The sequence below is a fragment of the Cervus elaphus genome, chromosome X (assembly GCF_910594005.1).
Source record: "Cervus elaphus chromosome X, mCerEla1.1, whole genome shotgun sequence".
In the NCBI taxonomy this organism is placed as follows: domain Eukaryota; kingdom Metazoa; phylum Chordata; class Mammalia; order Artiodactyla; family Cervidae; genus Cervus; species Cervus elaphus.
In genome coordinates, this window is record NC_057848.1 from 25,359,808 (window position 1) to 25,387,075 (window position 27,268).

The window sequence follows — 27,268 nt, forward strand, 5'->3', positions numbered from 1 at the left end:
ATCCCTCGGGTCATCCCAGAGCACCAGTTTTGAGTGCCCTGTTTCATGCATCGAAACTGGACGGGCGATCTATTTCACATATGGTAATATACATGCTTCAGTGCTATTCTAATTTTTTTGAGTGACAGAATGACAGCCAAGGCTGACAGATATTGACAGCTGGGAGCAAGAATGGGGGTGTGGAGGTCTGAATGGCTGACCTATGGATGGTGGAACCTTGCACCCCTGACTTTAAAGTGCTGGGAATTGGTCGTCCAATTAAACAAGACACTGGCTTATCCAGGTCAGGACGGCAAAGCAGGAATGGGACCAAAGCATTTGTGGTGTGTGCAAGGACCTGAACAAGACAGACCATGAAAGAAGTCAAGATGTGGGGGACAGTGAAAACCTGGAAGGGAACAGAATGGCTTGAGGTGGAGATTAAGAAGGCACTGCAGGGATTGACAAGGTCTCAGCTGTGACTGCGGCTGAGAGATGGGGAGACAACAAGACACCCCAGGGAAGGAGATCAACAGGAGAAACACCGTCCTTACCTTAAGGACAGACAAGCCTGCAACCTCTATTGAGGAAGGCAATGGAAGTTAGTGTGTTTGACATTTTTGTTTCAAGTTTCTATTTTCATCCAAATCCCCTGTTCCCAAATTGCCTAGTGTTCCCATTCCATTAAATTCTGCAAGACACAAAATTGATTCTCCAAAACCTCCCATTGCTATCTCACTTGAAGTGTTCAAAACATTTTTTTAAAAAATGTTACTCTGAAAAGCTTCATTTGTATTAATGACAACTCCATGCAAATATTTTTTGGGGGTGGGGAAAAAGCAGAAACAGGTGGGTTAACAGAAGTCATACTAGATAATGTTTACAATATGAATACTGAATTCCATAGCCAGTGCTCAGTATACCCCACCACTTCTAAGCTTAATATTAAATATTGGTATATATTTGCCATTATTCAGCTACCTGAATCATTTTTCCTTATGACATATGCAGAGTCATACATGAAATGTTTGAGCTACACAAAAGCACTCTGACCATATTCCTGCCCTTTTTAAAACTCTTCCAAGCTTTGTTACTATCTGCTTTTAAAATGTCATTTCCCTTGGTCATTCCTATGGGTGAACAATTCTCCCTACAGTCACTAGTTATCTGGATTTTTCCCAGAAGTATGTTGGGCCCCATCAACTTTCAGCAGTTCGTGGTGTGACCACCTGAGTATGTATAGGATAGGAGGTGAGTCAAGGATGGGGTCTTCCAGGATTATCTTATCTTGGACCAGTCTTTATTTTTCCAGGACCTTCTTTATATCATCTGAACTGTGCAGATTCTATCCATAAAGCCAAGGTCAGTCACTTGCGTAGCTGAGGACCAATGGAAAACAAGGGCTACTACAGCCCACTTGTAACTGAACTCTGGAGTCGATGTTTCAGGGTTACACCAAGTCGAACCTGAAAAGCTAATATTGTCACTTTGCCGTGGTATTGGAAGCAACAGTGATGTGGAGTTGAAAATTAAATGTCCTGGGTCAGTTAAAATGTAACTCTTAAGCTGCCTCTGGACCACCGGACTGAGAATAAACTATTGCCCAAGCCACTCCAAACACACCTAACTAGCCAAAGATGGAGGTGTTGACGAAAAGGAAGAGATCATTATCTCCTGACCTTTAGCTTTTTGAAGTTTTTGTGTATTTTACTCTCTAGAATCCACAGCTTTGAGCTGGAGAAAATATGCTGATTCAGCCTAAGATGGGTTTACTTGGGGGTGCTAATAGAACCAGGAAAAAACTCACAGCCCCAAAGATAAGTTGTTACACAACCTACTGAACATAAGCCATGGCTAGGAGGCATGATCCTTTATACACAAACTGCTCAAATACACTGTGCACACGAGATAGGAAAGAGACACAAATAAAAGTGAATTATTTATATGAACTTTGAAGCATTATCCACATAATTTTTCCCAGCATCATGGACTTTAACAAGGAGTCGGCTCTTCACATCAGGTGGCCAATCTATTGGAGATTCAGCTTAACATTATATCAATTTAGTAATATATTACATATTAACTTAATATTAAGTTAGCTTATCATTAGCCTATTAGCTACTAATATATAATTTTGGCATGTTCATGTTAACTTAATATATTAAATATATACAATTTATATACACATATTTATATATACAATTTATATTATATATTATATAATTTATATATATAATTACATAATTTTGTATTATATTAATACAAAAGTATATTAATATAGAGAAGATGTGGCAAATTAGCAGACCCATCTAGTCTATGATACTGGTTGTGGTTATAAAATTTCAAAATAATAAATGTAAAAATTCAAAAGTTTATTGACTAGTTTTGGCCACAAGACCAAAAAGTCACTCTGCTACGAGCTCCTGAAGTTCAGTAAATTTATGGCAACACCTGGCTTTGGGTTATGGAGAAAACAGCTCTCCATCATGTTATTGTCAAACTTGACCTCTCAGCTGATTCCTGAGTTTTGCCTCACCTAGACAGAAATGATTCCATCTGGCTCTTTAAAATATCTTAACGATTATTGTTTTTTTTACAGAGGCAGATACTAGCTAAGCAGCCTTATGAAAGGGACTAGAAAAGGAAGTATCCCACTGACAAAAACTGACCATGATCATGCAAGATCCAACAGGTCAGGTGAGATGTGTTGAAAAACCCTTTCTCCCTCAAGGCGAGGCGCTCACCTTGGAACAGCTTTCTAGTTTGGTTGTCCTAGAAACGTGATGAAGGTGTATGGGCCTCTGTGGGACCACTGGGCCTGCTTCCAGTAGAAAGTCATGGGTGGTACCCCACTCCTGGCCTGGGAGGGCTACGACTGAATGTAAACATCTGCTGGGGGCCACAGCTCAGGGTCCCTGAGTGCAATGGACCTCTTGTTCCTGGGCCTTGACCCTAGTTGGGACCCAGGCTGTGTACAGGGGGCTGTTACGGGATGGCTTCTAAGCCCAGCAGCTCCTGCACCCATCTGTGTCGTCTGTGGGGACCACTGCAAGAATTTCCACCAAAGAATGATGCTTCAAGCTGACCCGTGGCATGGCATCCATGGGGTCTTGCTTGTCCCGTATTCTTCAGAGTAAACTGGTATTCAGGCACGGCCTACCCAGGTCTTGGGAGTTCAAATGTGTTGTTAAACCCAACGCTAACTATGATGAGTGTTGCCTGTGCTCTTGGTAGTCTTCAGAGACAATACACCCCCACATTTAGCACTAAACAGACAACAGACATGGCTCCATAGGGGATCAGGACCAACCAAGATGAACCTTTAAGAAATGATTCGAGACCCTTAAAGATATTGTGAGGTATAGGGCTGAGAATAGCAAACATAAAAGAACAGAGAGTATTCATTAAGGAATTGAACTTAATGAATTACTCGGTATATGCCATGGGTACAGAGGGAAGGAAATTCACCCGGGAACCAGACTTTGGTTTCACTCTATGTGGTTGTGGCCGTCAGTATCTATAGTTAGTGTGTCAGACCTTTTTTTTTTGGACATTTATTTTTGTTTCAAGTTCCTATGTTCATCTGAATCCCTTGTTGCTTCCCATCATCCCCTGAGCAAACTCCTCTCAGTTAACCCCAGAAAATAAAATGCTATAATCTTTGACTCTGTAATTCTATTTTTGGTAATCTAATCTCAGGAAAAATCCTTCTGTAAAAATGTAAAGTGCTGAATTATTTACTTCACACAAAAAAAATTTAAGACATCAAATGTCTATAGGTCACAGTTTACTAGGGTCCAGCTATTTAGAATACTGTTAAAACAGTAAAATAATGTTAATTTAAAAGCATTATATAATAGGCAGATTGAAAATCCCATGTTAAGAAAGTATGATAAAAATTATACAGACAAAATTATTTAAATTATGTTTTTTAAAAGACCTATGCATAGGAAAAGAAATGGAAGCCACAGAATCATTAAGGGGCAGCTGCAAGTGGAACTGAAATGTCTTTTTTCCTCCTATTTTCTAAACATTCTCAAGTGAACATGTTTTACAATGGCAACATTGATTTCAGTTGCATTTTCAATGCATTTGTTACTCAAAATCACAATTTTATAGTCAATCTTGTGCTCATTATCCTTTCAGGTATACTATACTAATATTAGGCTTGAAGAAATCATGTCAAATCAGGATGATTATGTTATTCTGAAAATGTAAACTGTTACAAGAGAAATAATCTGGCAGACGCAAGATTTAAATATCTTTTATTTAATTATCAGAGCCTAATACTCTCTCTGACACGTACTGCATACCTAGGTAATATTTGTTGTGCTTAGAAAACCTAAAATTCCTATTTAGATTTTCAGGGACTTAAAGGAAGACAAAAGGAAGATCTTCTGACCAAATCATTCCTGTTAACAGGAACATTTCATACCAATATACTTACCATAATAAAGTCTGGGGAAAAAGTAACACTTAAAAATACATTAAGATGTTTACAAAGCTCAAATTCTAAAATACGGGAATTTAAACTTATGAAAGAAACCCTGAGAGGAAACTTTGGTATCTCTCAGATTTAACTTCTGAATTGTTTGCTTATCTATATTCCTTCCAAAGGGATTTTATGTTGTTTCTACAAACATAAAAAGTTCTGGACATGGCCAGTTATACATGCAAGTAAATAAACTTTACAAAAGACCCATGTTAATTTTAGAAAGAATAACATGATAAAGGTAATGGGCTACAATTGTTCACTTCACTGCTTTAATATCATGAAATACAAGTACAAAACACTGTACAAGTATACTCTTTGCTACAGGGACATGGAATAATACATTTGTGTTTTTACCAGAACTCTGTATCACCCAGCACTAGCCACTGTACCAATGGCTTTCCACAGGGATTTTCTACCACTCTTAGGAAGTTTTAGCATGAATAAAAAATCTCCCAACTCTTTTAAAGCACTGCAGATTTATATTTATCTTAATACTCCTGTCTTGCTGCTTTGGAGAACTGTCAAAAAGTACAAAATCACCTCAGGCAAGAGTTTTCAGTAGGTAATTTTGTTATTTCATGTTGGCCAAGATCTCCTTTATGTTGGCATTGCAAAGGCTCTGTGTACCTATATCGGGTTAGAAAAGGTGTTGTCTCAATAGCCCTCTTACTATTTAGGAATGCAAACTGCCACTTCCTTAAAAGTACAGAACATTACATAGTTACTAACTAAGCAGTAATTCACGAAACTCCATTTACAAAGGACAAACAACAACAACAGAGGACCATAAAGCCTTACGTGTACTAAAGAAAAACAAATTTTCAAATATTTCAACTGTTTTTTCTACCTCTAAACTGGTTTAACCATATCACAAGTGAGAGTTAACACCAGCCAATACAGAAAAAGTAAACTGTGCTAAACCGTCCAGAAATCAGCTTCTATAATATATCTCACAGTTTCTAGCCATTTTGGCTAAGACTTTCCTTATGAAAAACAAACAAACAAACAAACAAAAATGATGAAAGCAGCATTTACTTTGTTGGAAATGCAAAAAATAAAATAACAACACTGTAAGTTTCATAAAATATTTGCAACTAATTTTGTTTTTATAAATAAATAAAGTGGTGCTTATCTGTTTTTAAAGTTTTAATTATTCTTGCTGTTAAAAATCATTTAAAGTTATGTCAACTTTTAAGCATAAACATGTTTGGAAAGCTTAGCCACATTTTTAACTGCCATCTTTATGCTTTGTTCTTGGTAGAATCATCTTTGTTTCTTCTCTTAACATCCCAATTATAAACTCTGGCCATATCTGCAAAAATTGTCAAAGAAAATGCCAAAGCAATTCGAAAGATAACGTGCAATCACAAACTGAATGAAAGACAGAAATCACACACACAAAATACTAGTGGCTACAGCAAGGTGTAGCATGTCTGCCAAGGAAAGACTGAAACAAAATTTCACCAAAACCTAGTCAAGACCTCAAATCAATGACTGTTTAGCATAGCTAGGTCAACTATAGTATTATATTTGACACATGTGTGCTTGACACTCTCCCAACAGTTTTCAAGAGAGACCCTCATCCACAGTATTTTGAAGGTGGTTCAAAGCATACCCTGACATGCAATATTTAAATTATTACAATTAAATTATCACTAATTTTCTCTCTCACCCTGTTTGGCTTAATTTATGCAATCTATTCAGCATCTATATCTTTTCCTTTCCACAAGCTCCACCCTGCATAAATTCACCTATTGGTGCTCTCTTTCCCGGCTCATGCCTTCGTTGGTGTGTCCTGAAGGTACAATATTATCTTCTAGGTATTTTATCTTTTTTTTACCTCTGAATGAAGTCTCCACATTACCAGTCACGTGCTAACCCCTGTTCTAGGCCTCAGACAGACCTTCACCCAACCCCTTAAAACCTGTCATGTGCTACATGCCATGGAGGAGAGAAAACGTGGAGCTCCTACACTTGAGGAGCTCCCAGTCTGGCATGAAAAACAAATTTTAAGTACTATGTGCAAAGTGCTCAGGAATCACAGAGGAGCAACACAACACCCTGAGAGGACTAGAAAATGTTCAGAAATGTTCTGCTGCTTGAGCTGAAAGACGAAAGGTAAGATGGAGGACCCCAAGCAAATAGGGGGAAATCAGTCTAGGTAGGAGGAACCAAGTGTGGACATACAAAGGGCACGCCCTATTTAGGGGGTGAGGAAAACCACCTGGGGTGATTTGGACCTTGGGCACACCAGGGGAGGAGCAGGGCAGGAAATCAGTCAGTGGCACGTGGAATCGAGACTGGCAGGGACCACCCCCCAGAGTGACCATGTGCATAGCTGACATGTAACAAAGAACCACTGAGGCATTATAGCCAGAGGAATAAAAATAAGAAGTGTGACTCAGTGAATTCACAGCAGAGAGAGTGTGAAGGACTGGGGTGGGGGAAACAGAGTAGAAAACTGCCATATGACCCAGCAATCCCACTGCTGGGCATACACACTGAGGAAACCAGAATTAAAGAGACACATGTACCTCAATGTTCATCACAGCACCATTTTACAATAGCCAGGGCATGGAAGCAACCTAGATGTCTATCCTTAGATGAATGGATAAGAAAGCTGTGGTACGTATACACAATGGAGTATTACTCAGCTATTAAAAAGAATTCATTTGAATCAGTTCTAATGAGGTAGATGAAACTGGAGCCTATTGTACAGACTGAAGTAAGTCAGAAAAATACCAATACATTAATATTAATGCATATATATGGAATTTAGAAAGATGGTAATGATGACCCTAGCAAAAGAGACACAGATGTAAAGAACAGACTTTTGGACTCTGTAAGGAGAAGGCGAGGGTGGGATAATTTGAGAGAATAGCATTGAAACATGTATATAATAATATTTGAAACATATCGCCAGCCCAGGTTCGATGCATGAAGCAGGGTGCTCAGGGCTGGTGCACTGGGATGACTCTGAGGGATGGGATGGGGAGGGAGGTGGGAGGGAGGGTCAGGATGGGGAACACATGTAAACCCATGGCTGATTCATGTGAATGTATGGCAAAAACCACCACAATATTGTAAAATAATTAGCCTCCAATTAAAATAAATAAATAAGAAAACTACTGACCCTTGGTTATTAAAGGCCAAAATGAGTGTAACAGAGAGGTAAGAAGATTGACTCCCAGGTTTCTGTCTTGAATGACTGTGTGGGGCCAATGATTCTGACAATTAGGAGACACAGGTCAGAGGGAAAATGCCAAGAGCTGGGTTTCAACATGAGAGCCTTCCCTTTTTCTCTGCTAAAAGAAATCCTACACTACCTTTAACTACAGTCTCAGGCCTATCTTCTCAAAGACTGTTCTGAACTCACACTAGCTCACATCTATCACCCTAATTTTAAATTGCCTTGGTGTTGACTACCTGAAATTGACTGACTTCTATTTTGCTATGAAATGATCACTAGCTGTCTCACATGTGCTTTGTCATTCTTTTTTTACACTGATCTCACCAGCGCATGCCCCACACAGCTTAGCACAGTTGTAGGAACACAAGAGACCCTTAATAAAGAGTTGTGGAACTCTAGTACTTATCTAGCTATAAAGATTATCTTGAGAAAATATCTGAAATAGAAATACACATGTACTAAATTGAATTTGCTATTTCCACACTTTCACACCTCAAATTCAGATCAATCTATAAACTTATTTCAACATTAGTTCTAAAATATGTCACTTACTACTCATAAAATCTGCAACTTAACATTAGTCTAATAATAAGGACATTCTTCTCATTAAAGCAATGCACATAAGAACATAAAAAACATTTCTCTCCTGTCCCCCCTTTGCCTTTCATTAGGAAAGGATACTGACTTCCGTGGTAGTAAACTGATCTCGAAGAAAGTCGAGGTCTTCCTCAAGAGAATCAAGATTCTTTGTGGCCGTCAATAAATTCTTTTCCAACAATGCCTGAGCTTCATCAATATCATATTCAAGCATTACGTTCGCCTGCAGAGAGAAAAGCGTGACAATGAGCAAACACTGACTTTATGCTCTATAGGTTAGAGCAGTGATTGGCAAACTACAGCCTTTGGGTCAAATCTGGCCAGCCGTCTTTTGTCTCAAGTTTTTTGGAAACACAGCAACTCTTTATTCACTTAAGACTTACATCCCGCAGTGGTGAGCCAAGTACTAGCTGTGGCAGAGACCATGTGGTCTGCAACACCAAAAATACTCTCTGGCTTTTCACACAATATTTATTGCCCCCTGAGTTACAGAATATATTTACATACATTATATCATTTCCTCCTCAGCTTCTCTAGTGAAGAAAATAGGCTCTGATAATTCAGCTTACCTATGATTTCAGAGATACTAAATAAATCGAAGATTAGGATAGGAACCGGTATCTTTAGTTATCAAACCCTATCTTTCTACCACCTCTATCAGGACACTAAATAGTAATACATTTGAATCAACTGAAATAGTTGTTTCTGAGCTTAAGGTAAAACTTTAAAGCTTTCACAGACATATGTATTATCTCCATTTGGTCCATTAAGAGAAAACAGCTAGCTTTAACTGTCCCCTTCCAAACTCCAACAGATGCCAGAGGCGAAGGCAAGGTGACTAGTTCTGGATCTAAGATCTGGAGTAACTGCTGATACTTGGTAATTCATGCACTCTGTAATGGGGAACCGTACCTTTCACAGCTCTGAACTATCACCTGACTTACCACCAGGCATTTCCGGAACCACTTTCCTCATATGACAAATGGAATTTAAAAATTATTCAAAGGATTGTTGTAAGAATTAATGAGACAACATGAAAGGACTTAGCACCAAGCATATGCTACATACTTATTGACTGAATATGCCAGTCCATGATAATTGGAAGTGAGTGAATGAAAGCCGCTCAGTCATGTCCGACTCTTTGCAACCCCATGGACATGGATTTCTCCAGGCCAGAATACTGGAGTGGGTAGCCTTTCCCTTCTGTAGGGGATCTTCCCGACCCAGGGATCACACCCAGGTCTCCTGCATTGCAGGCAGATTCTTTACCAGCTGAGCCACAAGGGAAGCCCTTGTGAGAATTAGAAAGCTGCATAAAAATTCAGACAGGACTAAAATATTCAGTGCAAAGTAAATGCTTCTCCAAACACAGACTCCCAATCTCACTTCTCAATTACTGATACTTATTAGCACTTTTTTCCCCAGAAAATGTCTACATTTTGCTTACATGTAACAAGAGGAAATAGAATACATTTTAAAACACTTCATTCATGTCAAAAACCATCAATCATTCATTCAAGTATATCTCCTTAGTTGGTTCACTCCTCAAACACTGCCTTATCAGCCTCTCTACTTGACAGTCTAACAGGCATCTGAAGACTGACATGCCCAAAAGACAACTCCAAGTCGTCCTGCAAACATGTTAGTCCTTTGCGTGCAATATGAGTCACATATATTTTTTTCTTGTTGTCTTTTTACTTTGCTCATGGTTTCCGAGTTTTGTGGCCTGAAAAACCATCCTTATTCCAGGGCTACAATTATCTGTGACTTGGTCCAGAACTTTGATGGTGTCACTAGTTCACGTCATTACGTGATCCATTTGGAATCCATCTCGTGTAAGGTGGGCTCCAGCCATAATTCTCAGGAGAGTGCTCCCTGTTGTCCCAGTCTACTTTATGGAATCATCTTATCCCCACGTGCTGATTAAGTGTGGGTGAAGGAGAAAAGAAACCAAAGAGGATAACCCCTAAGATCTGAGCTACTGGGTGGCTAGCTGTTCCATTTATAAAACTAAAACTAAACAAGAGTGGGAATTATGTTTGTAGAAATAAATGCATAAACTCTGAAATGTTATAGCTAACAGAAATCAGGAAGGAGGAACTAACAGATAGAGAAGTGAGTTTCCACGTATGAATCTGCCAACCTTTCACAGCCCTAGAGTGCCTCTCAGGGATGACTGTACAGGATAGCAGCAAGTGGAAATCCTCCCAATTTGCAACTTTGCATAGGAACTTGCCTGAGGTAGCAAGACCTACCTGTGTGGTCAGGCATGACTTGGTTGATCATGGGACTCAAGAGTAGTAACAGGAAAAATCACAGACAAGGTCTCTGAAATCATCACAACTGAAATGTATGACTTTTTCAAATGGGTTCTAACTGCAAGATTTTTATAGTAATCTTTTCCCCCTTAAGTTCAGAGATATCTTTCTAGAACTCATAAACTCTGATGATGAACAAACATCTATCTGAGGTTCAACAATAACTGCTGTTACGTTTAACAGATAAAGTGCTAGCTGGAGGGAAAGCTGCGTTTTGGTCCACTTTATTTTGACCGGAAGAGACTCAAGCATGTTTCTGTGGCAATCTTTCTCATACTCCTAGTCCCCCGCAATGCTACCCCTTCATTCTGTCCACGGTCAAGTGCTCCTCTTCAATACTGCCGTGCTGGGGAAAACACACTGCCTTACCAAATGTCAGCCAAGGAAGCTGTGGCAATGACACTGACTTACCCCCAACCACAGACACACTTTATCGGTAGGAGGAACTGAAGCTTTGCAATACAGGTTATCTGCCAATAAGAACCTGGTCTCCAGTGAACTGGTGGACTCCTTCAAAAAAAATAAATAAATACATGACGGTACTGTAAACTGTCCATCTTAATACCAAGGTCATACAGGTGATTGCAGAGCTGAGCTTAAGCCATTTAAAACAGTCCCACCCCACAGACAAATCAGGTGGAGGAACTGAGGGACAGAGAGGTAAAGGAGAAGGGTAAAGAAAGGACCACAGGGGCCACAGGACTGCGCAGGGAGCACATGCATCCTGACTCAGCAACTTAATGCACCCCTGAAGGCTGTGGCAAGCAGCACTTGTATGAACACAAACACACACACTTCAGTGCCTGGCACAGAGTAAGCACTAGACAAGCGTGATCTATTATTATCACTTCATCAGCACTTCATCCTCAACCAACCAGTCTTCTGAAGTCTCTTATAAAGTTTGTGACATAAAAAAGCGGTCTCAAAATGTAGCTACTCTGCCAGTCAAGTAATAAATCATGTATATATACATACATATAATATGTTAAATATTTTCTGAAACTTCATTTTTACACCCTCCTTTTATTTAACAAAAAAATGGGTGAGAACTCAGAAGATTCTCAAATCCAGTTCTGCCAGTAACTAGCTATGTGACACTGATCAAGTGTACCCTCTTTGTAAATATTTCCTCAACTGTGAACTGAGAGCCACAAACAATAAAGACTATTCATTTCTTTTTGCACTTAAAATAATTTCAAGTTGCATTTAAGCTTCACAAATACTACATATAAGTAAAAGACCCCAAGTAGTGTGGGCCCTAGAATTAAATCTGACTTCAGTGTAAAGCCACATGTTTCACAGAAGCACACCGTCTGTGATATCACTACATGTGCTCAGAAAGGCAGACTGGATCTTCTAGCACGGGTTCAAATACCAGTGACCAAGGAGTCAAGGAACACGTGTCTCTGCTGAACTATCCTAGTTTGCTCACGTTTATAAACAAAAAAGACACTTACTTTTTTCTTCTGCATATATTTTAGAATTTCTAAAGTCTGCTTAATTTCAGGAATCTGGCCTTTTAGCCTGTGAATAAGAAAAAGGTTAATTTAGTATCCGGCACCAAGAAACAGTCTTATTAGCTTTATACTTTCTACTGATATGTTTTGAGGACAATATGTAAATATGAAATAGTAAATATATTTTATATGTAAGATATTTAATGAATTGTTTATTAAAATATCTAAGATATTTCAGACATAAATATTTACTAAACTGCTTAGATATAATAGCGAATACTTATGGAACACCTTTTGTGCACAGAGTCCTGTTCTATATGTCAAATCCTCCACTAGTAAGCTTTTCTGGGCTGTGTGCGCTTAGTCGCTTAGTCGTGTCCAACTCTTTGTGACCCCATGGACTGTAACCTGCCAGCCTCCTCTGTCCATTGGGATTCTCCAGGCAATACCAGAGTGGGTTGTCATGCCCTCCTCCAGGGGATCTTCCTGAATAAGGGATTGAACCCAGGTCTCCCGCACTGCAGGCAGATTCTTTACCAGCTGAGCCACCAGAAAGTCATATCCCCCAGAGGTGATCAAGAGGTTCTACATCTAATTAGAATTGCATTATAAATAGATTTTTTTAAAATAACATGCATTCAAGTATTATATTCTCAACTGGAAACCACCAACTCAGCAGCAGCAAGTGCAGGGACAGCTTCTCAGCACCTGCACTTCTCACAGTGCAAAATCAACTGAATGCCTAACACACCACAGTAAGATACAGTATAATTTCATGATTCTTTTAAGCTTTGGGTGATTTTTCTTTAACTTTTATGTTGAAAAATACTATTTTCTTTTCAAGTTAGGTAATAATTATTACTAAAATTATAAATGGATCATTGGTTTGAACACAGGAAATTTACGAAAACAATGACAGACATGATGAGACTGATCAGACTGAACCAACTGGACATCCACACATAAAAAAATGAATCTAAACACAGGCATACATACACATTTCACAAAACTTAAGTTGAGATGAATCACATATGTAAAGTATGACACAAAACTATAATGCTCCTAGAAGATAACACAGGAAAAAACCTAGATGACTTTGGGTCTGGTAATGATTTTTTAGATATAATACCAAAGACATAATCCATAAAAGAAATAATTGATATGACAGACTTTAATGAAAAGACAAGCCACAGACTGGGATAAGATATCTGCAAAAGACACATGTGATAAAGGACTGGTATCCAAAATATAAAAAGAACTTTCAAAACTCAGCAATAAGGAACAACTGTATTAAAAAATGGACCAAAGGACTTAACAGATACCCTACCAAAGAAGATATACAAATGGCAAATAAGCATATGAAAAGATGCTCCACATCATATATCATCAGTATCAGTATCAGTTCAGTCACTCAGTCATGTCCGACTCTGTGACCCCATGAACCGCAGCATGCCAGGCCTCCCTATCCATCAACAGAGAAATGAAAATTTAAACAATGACATAACCACTGCAAAACTATTCTGGGCTTCCCAGGTGGCGCTAGTGGTAAAGAATCTGCCTGCCAATGCAGGAGATGCATGTTTGATCCCTGGGTCAGGACGATCTCTTGGAGGCGGGCATGGCCACCCACTCCAATACTCTTGCCTGGAGAATCCAATGGACAGAGGAGCCTGGTGGGCTACACTCCATGGAGTTGCAAAGAGTCAGCCACGACTGAGCCACTGAGCACACACACACCTGTTATAATGGCCAAAATCCAGAATACTGACAACTCTGGATGCTGGTGAGGATATGAAGCAACGTTAATTTTCATTCATTGCTGGAGGGAATGCAACATGGTACAGTCACTTTAGAAGACAGTTTGTCAGGTTCTTACAAAACTAAACACATTCTTACCATACGATCCAGCAATCATGCTCCTTGGTATTTATCCAAAGGAGCTGGAAACTCAAGTCCAAATAAAAATTGCACACGAATGATTATAGAAGCTTTATTCATAATTGCCCAAACTTGGAAGCAACCCAGATGCCCTTGGTAGGCAAACAGAGAAATAAATTGTGGTCCATCTGGACAATGGAATAATATTCACTGCTAAAAAGAAATGATCTATCAAGCTATGAAAGACATGCAAGAAGCCTAAATGCATATGACAAAATGAAAGAAACCAACCTGAGAGGGTTACTACATACTATAGGATTCTGGCTGTAGACATTCTGGAAAACACAAAACTATGGAGACAGTAAAAGCATCACTGGTTGCCAGGGGTTTAGGAAGGGGAGGGAGGGATGAATATATGGCACACAGAGCATTCTTACCGCAGTGAACCTACTCTGTATGACACTATAATGACAGATACACGTCATGGTGCATGTGTTCAAATCCATCAAATGTACAACATAAGAGTGGACACTAATGTAAACTATGGACCTTAGTTAATAAGAACATATCAATATTGGTTCATCAACTGTAACAAATGTTCCACTCTGGTGAAAGGTATAGATAATGGGAAGGTTATACATGTGTAGGCGCAGGGGCTAAATAGGAAACCTCCGTACTTTATGCTCCATTTTGCTACAAAACTAAAACTGCCTTTAAAAATAAAGCCTATTCAATTTTAAAAAACTAGTAGCAACTGATTCCCAAATGAAGTCACTCTCACTGACAAGAGGTAACAATATGTTGAAAACACTCAAAGCCAAACTCAGAGAATACAGAATGAGACCTTTTTAGCTCTTTTATTTTTGACGATTAGAAGCAGCCCAAGGCTTTCAAGTGTTTCACATGGAAAAATGTGCAAAACTATTCTGGGAGTCCTGTCAAATCACAGTGTAATTTGTAACCAAATGGACTAAAAACGGACTAAAAATAAAGCTGTGGAACTTTCAGAAGACATGCAACTAAATATTATTAAAGATCAGCATGCAAATAAATTCTAAATATGATAATGAACATGTACTTCCTGAATCATATAAAGAAAGTCACAGTACGTGTGAACAAGGTTAGCACGGCAAACTTCTTTACAATCTGTGCTACTGACCTGGGAAATGTGTCACAGAAGCCTGCTGCTTGAAAAATAGTATCACTATCTGGCAAGACAACCCAGTGAAGAGTCGAGAAACACACACTTAGCATTGATTTTTTTGTAAGCATAGCTTGAAGGCTAGTGTTCTGTGAACTCTTTACAATTCAATACAGATGTCATATATTTCTCAATTTTGCTTCTCTTTGTCTATGCTGATATATGTAAATGCGAGAAAGATGTAGGTGTGTTCATGTGTATAGTATCTGATAGACATGTAACATTAGTATGTTCAAATTGTTTAGGTCATACAAATGATTTCTATGTTATATTGTTGTACATGCAGATATTACATGTAATATATAGGTTATGAAGCATAGCAATCAATCAAGCAGCTGCAACTCTGGACATCTCAGGAACTAGACCACCAAAGCCACTGCACATGTCTGAGCAATACACCCTCCCCACCCTTGTTGTGCCCAATTCCCCACGACCACATGGACTGCAGCACACCAGGCTTCTCTGTCCTTCACTATCTCCCAGAGTTTGCTCAAACTCATGTCCAGTGAGTCAGTGATGCCATCTAACCATCTTATCCCCTATTCTGCTACTCTCAATCTTTCCCAGCATCAGCGTCCTTTCCAATGAGCTGGCTCTTCATATCAGGTGGCCAAAGGACTGGAGCTTCAGCTTCAGCATCAGTCCTTCCCATGAAAATTCAGGGTTCATTTCCTTCAGGATGGACTGGTTTGATCTCCTTGCTGTCCAAGGGACTCTTAAGAGTCTCCTACAGCATCACAATTTGAAAGCATCAATTCTTTGTTGCTCAGCCATCTTTATGGACCAATTCTCACATCCATATATGACTACTGGCAAAACTACTGACATCACTGGAAAAGTGATTCTCTGCTTTTTAATATGCTGTCTAGGTTTCTCACAGTTTTTCTTCTAAGGAGCAAGTGTCTTTTAATTGTGTGGCCACAGTTACCATCCACAGTGATTTTAGAGCCCAAGAAGATAAAATCTACCACTGTTTTCACTTTTTCCCCATCTATTTGCCATGAAGTGACGGGACCGGATGCCATGATCTTAGCTTTCTGAATGCTGAGTTATGTCATTTTCATTCTCCTCTTTCACGCTCAAGAGACTCTAGCGTCTCTTCGCTTTCCGCCATTAGTGTGTGGCATCTGCATATCTGAGGTTGTTATTTCTCCAGGCAGTCTTGATTCCAGCTTGTGATTCATCCAGCCTGGCATTTTGCATGATGTACTCTGCATAGAAGCTAAATAAGCAGCGTGACAATATACAGCCTTGTCATACTCTTTTACCAATATTGAACAAGTCCACAAGTTCCACATCCAACTCTGTTTCTTCTTGACCTGCATACAGGTTTCTCAGGAGACAGGTAAGATGGTCTGGTATTCCCATCTCTTTATTTTCCAGTTTGTTGTGATCCACACAGTCAAAAGCTTTAGCATAGTCAATGTCGCAGAAGTAGATGTTTTTCTGAATTCCCTTGCTTTTTCTATGATCCAACAGATGCTGGCAATTTGATCTCTGGTTCCTCCCCATCCTGCTCTGTCCCAAAAAATAGCAGCTCTCCTGAACTGTGTGTTTATAGTCCCATTTTTACTACTTCAAATAGTTTCATTAGTTACGTGTATTCCAAAACAATATATTCTTTGCTAGTTTCTTGATACAAATGGGCTCATGTTAGTTGCATTTTCCTGGTGTTTGCTTTATAACCCAATCAAATTCCAAAGAGTTGTTCATCTGTTTTCACTGCTGTGTAATATACATTTACAAATATAACACAACCTGTTCATCCATTCTCCTGTCAATGCACATTTGGGTCAGTTCTAGGTCTTTGTTATTCTATGAACAATGAAAATTTCTAGATGAGAGGAGAGACAGAAGGGAACTAGAAGGGAACTAGATGAAGTCTTCAAAGGGAGGAGCATTTAAGGCTAAAGGGCAAATTTCTAGTTGTTTTTCCTCCCTCTAAATTGCCCTGCGTGAATCACATTACCTACCCCATGACTGTAAAAGGGCAGAAAAACAATACAACTGGCCAGAGGCAGGGAAAAGGTCAGACTGAGGACTGAGAAGACAGTACTGGCCCCTAGTAGTTCTGTTCTCCCCATCCTCCTCCCAGGGGAGATGCCAGTGAAACCAGTCAAAGAGAAAGGAATGGAAAGAATCTCCCAGAGCCTGAGGCACTTGGCCGAGGAGAAGGAGCATTTGTCTGATGGCCATGCCATAGAGTGTAAACTCTGCCCACCAGGAAGGACTTGAATTACTCACTCCCACTTCCACACACATTACTGGCCAAAGGGAACGGATATCCCTGAGGGAATATGAGCTGACAGGGGAAAAAAATGGTCATCTGATAAACTCAACTACAAAATAAAATAAAGAAAATAAACTCAACGACCTCTACCGGGTGAAACAAGTGCAGTTTAGTTCAGTTCAGTTGCTCAGTTGTGTCCAACTCTTTGTGACCCCATAGACTGCAGCATGCCAGGCCTCCCTATCCATCACCAACTCCTGGAGTTTACCCAAACTCATGTCCATGGAGTCAGTGATGCCATCCAAATACTAAAAGATTACACAGTGAATATTTTTAAATACCTCAAAAAGACAAGACAGGATACTGGTAATATAAAAAAGAAACAAGGAGCTGTAAGAAGAACCAAAAATACTAGGTATAAAAAATGTAATGGCTGAAATAAAGGACTCATGGATAGCAATCCATTTAATCGTCAAAAGACAAAATTACTGAAGTCAGCAGAAAAAAGGAAACAAAACAGAAAGGGAAGGCAGAATTAGAAGAGTTAATTAACATCCACATTAACACGAATCCCAGAATGAGAAAAGGAAAAAAATTACAGAAATTTATAAAAGCACATAAAAATTCAAGTGTTAAATCACCACACAAAAATTATGAAATAATAAGTAACTTTTATACAGCTGAAGGTAAATTTAAATGACAGGGTGCAAGAAAAGACAAACAACATGTGTAAAGAAAAGGTTAATATCCACACTACACAGAACCGTCTGCTGTAAAACAATCAACCACAGAAGTAGTTTTGTTGCATAGCTGCTATCAGAGGTCAGGGAACTAACTTTCAGGGGAAAAATAAGATAAGAATAAAACTGGAAAAGGCTTTGAGTTGAGCAGTGAGGACTACAGAAAAGCATGTGTCTCGAGGCAGGTGCCAATACCAGCTGGAGACCTGAGCCTGGGCCCCTGACACACTTCAGTTGGGAGCTCACATATTAAGTGCAAGAACTAGGAACAGGGTTCAAGAGGTCCAAGGCTGATATAGATGCACAGCTGCCAAAAAACAAACTCCTCTATGGATAAAAATGATCCACACAGGTATCCATGGCTACAGGAACCTGAATATAAGTCAGTTAAGAAAGAATTTAAGAAACATAGCCTCAAAAAAGACAAATCTGTATGCAGGACAAGAAGCAACAGCAAAAACCAGACATGGAACAATGGACTGGTTCCAAATTGGGAAAGGAGTATACAACGCTGTATATTGTCACCCTGCTTATTTAACTTATATGCAGAGTACATCATGCAAAATGCCGGGCTGGATGAAGCACTAGCTGGAAGCAAGATTGCCAGGAGAAATATCAATAACCTCAAATATGCAGATGACACCACCCTTATGGCAGAAAGCAAAGAAGAACTAAAGAGCCTCTTGATATATTGATGAAAGTGAAACAGGTGAGTGAAAAAGCTGGCTTAAAACTCCAACATTCAAAAAACTAAGATCATGGCATCCAGTCCCTCACTTCATGGCAAAGAGACGGGGAAACAATGGAAACAGTGAGACAGATTTTATTTTGGGAGGCTCCAAAATCACCACGATGGTGATTGCAGCCATGAAATTAAAAGACGCTTGTTCCTTGGAAGAAAAGCTATGACCAACCTAGACAGCATATTAAAAGCAGAGACATTACTTTACCAACAAAAGTCCGCATAGTCAAAGCTATGGTTTTTCCAGTAGTCATGTACAGATGTGAGAGCTGGACCATAAAAAAAGCTGACTGCCAAAGAATTGATGCTTTTGAACTGTGGTGTTGGTGAACTCTTGACAGTCCCTTGGACTGCAAGGAGATCCAACCAGTCCATCCTAAAGGAAATCACTCCTGAATATTCATTGGAAGGACTGATGCTGAAGCTGAATTCCCAAACTTTGGCCATCCGACGTGAAGAACTGACTCATTGGAAAAGACCCTGATGCTGGGAAAGATTGAAGGCAGGAGGAGAAGGGGACAACAGAGGATGAGATGGTTGGATGGCATCACTGACTCAATGGACATGAGTTTGAGCAAGCTCTGGGAGTTGGTGATGGACAGGCGTGCCGCAGTGCATACAATCACAAAGAGTCGGACACGACTGGACTGAACTGAAAACAAAAGAGCTGACAATCTCCAAAGTATCCAAAAAGAAAAATGAGCTTATCGAAAGACAGGTTGGATTTTAAAAAAATCCATATGTTGTTTACATGGAACACCCTTAAATATAAATAGTAAAAACAGTTGAAAGAAAAGGCATTAGAGAAGATATACCAAGAAAATGTTAGCCACCACTTCCGGGCATATATCTGGAGAAAGCCATGATTTGAAAGGATACATGCACCTCAATGTTCATTGCAGCACTGTTTACAACAGCCAGGACATGGAAACAACCTAAATGTCTATGGACAGAGGAATGGATAGAGAAGATGCAGTATATATGTACCATGAAATATTACTCAGCCATAAAAAGGAATGACATTATGCCATTTGCAGCAACACAGATACACCTAGAGATTGTGATATGAAGTGAATTAAGTCAGACAGGGAAAGACAAGTATCATGTGGCATTGCTTACATGGGGAATCTAAAAGGGTACACATGTACTTATTTACAAAACAGAAACAGACTCGCAGATGTATAAAACAAACTTCTGGTTACTAGGGAGGAAATAAAAGGTGAGGGATAAATTCAGAAATTGGGACTGACATATACACACTACTTTACAGAAATCAGATAACTAGTGAGGACCTACTATATAGCACAGTGAACTCTGTAATGACCTATATGGGAAAAGAATCTAAAAAAGAGTGGATATATGTATATGTATAGCTGATTCCCTTTGCTATATGGCAGAAACACAGTATTATAAATCAACATACTCCAACAATAGATTTTTTTTAAATGTTAGCCAAAACAAAGGTGAAGTAGCTCTAAGTTTCCAACAAAACTGACTAAAACAAGACACATTATTTTACATGGGTTTAAAATCAGCAAGAAGACTTCATAATTCTCAAACTGCAGGTACCTAATGAAACAGAGTAAAAAGCTTAAAAAAGAAAAGGATAGAAATTGTTTCAGGTTAAGATGGTGGCAGACCCAGCACATGCGCTTCTAACTGCTCCAAGTAGCCAGGGAAAATACATACTTCCTTTGCAGCCAGGCAGCAGAGAGCTGTTGAGGTGACGGACTACCGGGCTAATCTTGCCAGGGACAAACTGAGAGGTGAGCTGATTTCTTATAGCCACTTTTACCAAAGAGCACATGAAGGGACGTTTCTGTTTATAAAAACATGCCAGCTTATTAAGAAATAAAAAACAAATAACTGAATTAGAACATCAGCATTTTGCAACTCATCACTAATGAATTGAGGATCATTGTAGGAGAGAACTAGATATTATCTGCCTCTTAATGGAGAAATCATATACAAACCTATGCAAGTGTCACCAAAACACAAAAAGAGAAGAGAAAGAAACAAAAGAAAAACCTGATTATGAACAAGAATGCAGAGACAACTACCAATGTATAATACACAGAAAGGGCAAAGAAACATACTTGAAAAGCCCACAACTGCTGTAAAATTTAGCAACGTCCTTCTGAATAACCCACAGATTATAGATCAAAGTGTGAGATAAACAATAAACCTCTGAGAATAAAACATGAAGAGAATATCCTCATGAACTTGGGATATTTCTTAAACAGGATACAAAAAGCACTAACCATTAAGGGAAAAAAACTGTTAAATCAAAGTACATTCAAATTAAATGTTAAGTCAAACAGGATGTCCACAGTGTATCCATTTTAAAAAAGAAAGAGGAATTCCCATCTAAACACCAACTTTTGTATCTTTACCTAAGTGGTACCCTCATACCCAGACTACCCTTCCTCCCTTTAGTCTGCTTCTAAGCTCATAACCAACCTTCAACATTCTACACAGCCATCTGCTCCTCTTGGAAGTTTCCCCTGAACCCCTGTGTCTCCCTGCAGCTCACCCCTTAACCTCTGCTAACTCATCACTCCATGCCACAACACCTTAACTGCTATACTATGTGTACTTCTTTTATTTACACACCTATCATGCCACTAGACTACACCCCTACTGAAAGCAGATATTGGTATTTTACCCAAAAACAGTATCTGGCACCTATTAGGAACTCCATAATATTTGACATCAGAATGCTGGCACATGTGTATAGCAGGTGTCCATAAGTATTTATTACAGTGAATTGACTGCATAAGCTACTACAAAAATATAAGGGAATAAAGGACTGAAAATGAGAATATTTTTGGCCCAAGCCTATTAGTTATGAAATCTTGGGAAAGTTGTAACTTCTGTGGGTCTGCCATCTCATTGGCAAAATGAAAAAATGAAGTAGATATTTAAGATGTTATGATCCTAGATGCTATGGAATAAGGACTTCAATACTCATTCTGTTAGGTTTTCAAAAGCATCTTAGGCTGACAACAGCAAGTGCTGGCGAGATTGAAGAACTGGAACTCCCATACATTGCTGTAATGTAATATACAACAATAATTGCATATAATGCAATTATAATTGCATATAATAACTGCAATAATGTAATACTGCTGTAATGTAATAATGTAATGTGGCTGTATAATATGCTAGAGCCACCTAGGATTTTTGGTAGTTTCTCGAAAATTAAACATACTTACCGTACAAGTCAGCGATTCTACCTCTTGGATAATAATCCAGGAGAAATGAAAATATATGTCCATGCAAAGATTTAAAACCAAATGGGGAAATAACTCAAATGTCCATTAATAAGCAAATAGATAAAAATAGACAAAAACTGTGGTAAACCCACATACAGTGGAAAATGACTCAGCACTAAAAAGAAACTAATTTACTGATACCCACAGTACCATGGATGATGACTCTCAAAACCACTATACTAAGTGTAAGAAGTGAAGTGAAGTCACTCAGTCGTGTCCGACTCTTTGCGACCCTGTGGACTGTAGCCTACCAGGCTCCTCCATCCATGGGATTCTCCAGGCAAGAATACTGGAGTGGGTTATCATTTCCTTCTCCAGGGGATCTTCCCAACCCAGGGATTGAACCCGGGTCTCCCGCATTAGAGGCAGACGCTTTAATCTCTGAGCCACCAGGGAAGCCCTAGTGTAGGAGCCTGACATAAAAGAGTAGTTACTATATGGTTCCAGTCATATGACATTCAAGGACAGACAAAACTAATTTATGGTGAAAATAATCAGAACAGTGTTTGTCTCTAAGAGCGGACATGGTTGGCCAGAAAGGGCTGGGAGGAAACTTCCTGGGTAACAGAAATGTTCCATATGTTTATCTGGGCAGTGGTTACAGAAATGGATACATTTATCAAAATTCATAAAACTGAATATTCAACACATAGACATTTTATCTGTATGCAAATTATCTCAATCTTTCAAAAGTTTCAGTGATGTAATATTGACCTTAAAAACTTAGAAATTTTTACACTTACCTCCTTTTCTTTTGCGCAAGGTTGAGTTCCATAAACTTATACTTCTGGTACTGTTCATCCAGCTTCTTCAGTACAATATCTGCAGTCTCATTCCCAGGCTGTTTCATGAAGGAATCTACATCTTCCTTTTAATATCAAAAATAATACATTAAGAATTTTACAATTCATACCTCAGATTTTTTACTGCTTTAGCTTTTTTAAAACATAAAAGGAGCTTGGGGGTGGGGGGGGGAAGAGCTTGTGTTTCTTTTTCTCCAAGACTTGTTTTTAACTTTTTTAGTTATAAAGAATTAGATACCATTTCAGACAGTGCACATACGTTATGTAGCTAATTTATTCTTCTCCCACCCTCCTATTTACATATAGGGAAAGATGACCTTGCTGCTTCATATATCTGCCATGCAGCACTCACAGTAAATACAAAAATTACCAACAAACACGTCATTTAGTCATGTGCCTTAGCCACAAAATGATTCAAAAGTATCCATTTTATTACTTACAATTTTAACTCTACAAGTTCTGCCATAAAAATCATACTAAATATGGTCATTAGGTTCCCAAGAGAAGCCACAAATGCTTCCTTAAGTTACCAACTGATCGAAATAAAGTAAGCCAAAGTGTAAAAGTGTTAGTTGCTCAGTTAGGTCTGACTCTTTGTGATCCCATGGACTGTAGCCTGCCAGACTCCTCTGTCCATGGAATTCTCCAGGCCAGAATACTGGAGTGGGTTGCCATTCCCTTCTCCAGGGGATCTGCCCACCCCAGGGATCAAACCCGGGTCTCCCGCATTGCAGGCAGATTCTTTACCATCTGAGCCACCAGGAAAGCCCAAGCCTAAAAGGCAAACAAAACAATCTTTTATAATAGGAATAAATAAGCAAAAGAAAAGCAATAAAACTGAACAGCATTTTTAATGTATACTACACATGATGGTCCCTGAAGAAAAGCTAGTTAAATAGATAACAATCAGGAACTAGGTGAAACTCTATCGAAACAAAGGAGATTCTGTAAGAACCTTCCAGTAGTTTAAACAACTTTAGTCCTTCAGTACAAGAAACTTAAATTCAGACTTTTGCTGCTGTAGTTCATTCTCCTTGCTCGTGTCTAAGCTTCTAATAACATGTGCTAGAAACATTTCTTTTCCTATAACAATCCTTCTAGGAAGATGCTATCTCCATTTTATTTCCAAATTATCTTACAGTTTCTGGGATCTCTGCTTATCTGGTATAAGCATTATTCTTATTCATGCTTACTAGCTAGGGTTTCCCTGATGGCTCAGCAGGAAAAGAATTGGTCTGCAACACAGGAGATGCAGGAGATAAGGGTTGGGGGAGATCCCTAGGTGGGGGAGGTTCCCTGGAGGAGGGCATGGCAACCCACTCTGGTTTTCTTGCTGGGAAAATCCCATGGATAGAGGAGCCTGGCAGGCTACGGTCCATGGGATCGCAAGAGTTAGACACCACAAGCGACAACAGGTGAGCAGGTGCTTACCAGCTCAAAGGGAGTATTTTAGCTAAAACCAAGCAAGAAGAAAAAGGAAAAGAAACACAGCAAAGGAGTGAACTATGAAGCCATCAAGTAGACTCTGTAAAAGAAAACTGAAAAGGTGAGCCTGAGGCAACAGCTGAGTTCTGCATGGTGATCAAGTGCAAGGAGATAGCATCTTCCTAGAAGTATTGTTGTAGGAAAAGAAATGTTTTTGGCACATGTTATTAGAAGCTTAGACACGAGCAAGGAGAAGGAACTACAGCAGCAAAAGTCTGTGGTTAAGACTCAGGGGCTACATGGCTTGAATGCTGGCTGCATCACGTACTAGCTGTGCAGCCCATGAGGCAGTTGTTTAACCCTTGTCTTGGCCTCAATCTGTAAAGCAAAAAGTGCCTCTTCCCCACAGGAGATTAAATGAGTTACCAGGTATCAAAGGCTCAGAAGACGACACAGTGGCTAGTAAGTGTTCAACAAACATTAGATATGGCTAAGGGAACAGATGGAAGCACCAAGAATTCTGTCCTGGGGTGGTGGTCAGGAAAAACTAGAGGTCATATCTGAACTAGATGTTGAAAGATGGAGCAGCCAACCAATGGACAAGGGGAGAAAAGAACAATTAAAGCAGAGAAAGAAACAAAATTACTGTACCAACTGGAATGGGGAAAAGGCAGTCTGACTTCTAACCACTATGGTACACTGCCTCTTATTACCAAAATGAATATGTATTAAGTATCTACTTGCAATACTGAAAGCACATTCTCTGTTTCTCAGACGAAATCTGTAAGTAATGTTATCCTTATTTCAGTTAAAGAAACAGAGGGGCTCAAAGTTGTAAAACAATATGCTCAAGATAAGCAGCAACTGGGAAGCAGAGGCAGGATTCAAACTCTGGTCTCAAAACCAACGTTCTTTATAACATACCATGCTATTTCCCATTAGTTGGGGAACATAAAATATTTATATAAATTTGGATTGTTTATATATCATATTGATATAAATTTTAAAGGTCTAGAAAAAGCAACTCATAACATTTTAGAGAAAATGCATTTTAAGATAACACTTTATATAGCCCCTTGATAAACTTTATCTTCCTGAATTAGATTTCTGAAGCCATCCTTTGTTGAGCACCATGAATGCAGGATTTTAAGGCACTATGGAAATTCAATCTGACATTTAGTTGTGAGTTTATACTGTGTGCCAGGCACTGTGCTAGGATCAGGGGAAATGCCAGTGAGCAAGATTACCTCACTTTCCTCCCAGCAGCAGAGCATGGCATGGAAGTAGAGGTCTGGAGCCCACAGACTGACCAAGTTTAAAGCTTGGATAACTCACTTACACATTGTGTGACTTGGGCAAATTACTCAAGGGCTCTGGGCCTCAGTCTGAACATGAACAAAATAAGAATAACAGTACTTGCCTCTTACTGAGTAGTGTGAAAGCATTAGGAATGTGCCTGACATTCAACAAATTTTGTCTCTTGTTGATTAGCTAGGAGATGAGCGGAAAGAAATACATGGCACATTTCAAGGACAAAAAAAATAAAATAAAATAGGACAAAACTGAATCAGCCAATGCAAATTTTCATACAGTGCATATAAAACTGGTCTAAGTAAAAGACAGGGGTCTTCTGAACGGTGGAAGATTTCATCAACAAAAAGCCAGTCCACGTTCGACGTATGAGACAGGATGCTCAGGGCTAGTGCACTGGGACGACCCTGAGGGATGGGATGGGGAGGGAGGTGGGAGAGGGGTTCAGGATTGGGAACACATGTAAACCCATGGCTGATTCATGTGAATGTATGGCAAAAACCACCACAATATTGTAATTAGCCTCCAATTAAAATAAATAAATTTTTTCAAAAAGGCAGAGATAAGACAATATCGGGACAAAGCAAAAGGTGGAGAAATTTCCATTAAGGTTTTATAGTAGTTCAGCCAGAACTGAGTGGAGAAAGATGGGTGATACTGGCCTGGAACACCCATCAGGTTTTCTCAACACTCAACTAGTTCTCATCTCAAACATTATTTCCAGAACAGCCTCATGGAGAGACAGGACTGAAAGCCTCTACGTGCTTCTGTTTGGCCTTGGTTTAGTCTCCCGGTTCAGTGAACCCTCCAACACGGCATTGCTGGCTTCCCCTGTGAACTTCACCCAATTGACTCTCTACGTTGTTAGAACCGTGTACCTCAAAGTGATTACAAGTGTCTTCACTTAGACAACCTTCTAGTGAGCGCCCGCGACTAGCGGGCTAAGGCCTCCATGGCCTAGCGGGTTCCATAAGGCCTTCGAGAGCTTTCCCGGCCGTCGCCCCCCATCATGGGGTCTTCTTCCAAGGCCAAAGGCTGCCGCAGCCCTTCCACACCCGAGGTGTCATTTTCGAGCTTCACACCTGAGCCCCAGCTCCGTTACCCCGTCCCCCTCGGTCTCCCCGGAATCCAGGCTGAGGCTCCAGCTTCTTACCTCCTCCCATCTTCCGGGTAGCGGGGTCTGAACCTAAGGCCGCGGAGGGCGGGGGAAGGCGGTCCCTCAAAGCGGTCCCGCCTCCGCCCCCGAGTCCTCCAGCCCCGCGCCCCCTTTGCGCCGGTGACCTGCTCGGACGGCAGGCCCCCTCCCAGGCAGGTCCCGCCCCAGTTTAGTCCCTCTAGGCCGGAGCACCCCCTCCCAGGTAACTGGGCCCAACGCCTCTCCCCCCAACAACCGAGGCCCGGGTGAGGGGCCAGGAAGAAAGGGAACAACAGCGTAGCATCAAGCACCCACTGGCCGCTTACCACAAAAACCGCTTCAGGAATCCCCAGGTGGAGTCGCCTCCCGTTCCCCACGGCCACTTCTCCCACACCACAACCGTCCTTAGAGGCCGCCATTTTGAAGAAGCGAGCGCGCGACTAACGTGCCTCGCGAGCGGCCTGTAGCCGGGGGCCTGTGATTGGCTTGGCT

The 27,268-nt window shown here is 40.0% G+C and overlaps 1 protein-coding gene across 2 annotated transcripts; it reads right to left on the reverse strand.

The window, feature by feature from the left end:
* Nucleotides 1-3,751: 3,751 nt before the first annotated feature.
* VBP1 (VHL binding protein 1) lies at nt 3,752-27,259 on the reverse strand. Of its 2 annotated transcripts, XM_043896719.1 has the most exons (6): nt 27,103-27,259; nt 22,846-22,970; nt 12,037-12,103; nt 10,991-11,089; nt 8,346-8,484; nt 3,752-5,786 (listed from the first exon to the last, which is right to left on the reverse strand). In XM_043896719.1, exons 1-6 carry the CDS (start codon nt 27,193-27,195, stop codon nt 5,716-5,718), a joined length of 594 nt encoding a protein of 197 aa, XP_043752654.1. In that variant the 5' UTR covers nt 27,196-27,259; the 3' UTR covers nt 3,752-5,715. The 2 variants fall into 2 exon arrangements, with proteins under 2 accessions (XP_043752654.1, XP_043752655.1); XM_043896720.1 differs by lacking the exon at nt 10,991-11,089.
* Nucleotides 27,260-27,268: the final 9 nt, after the last annotated feature.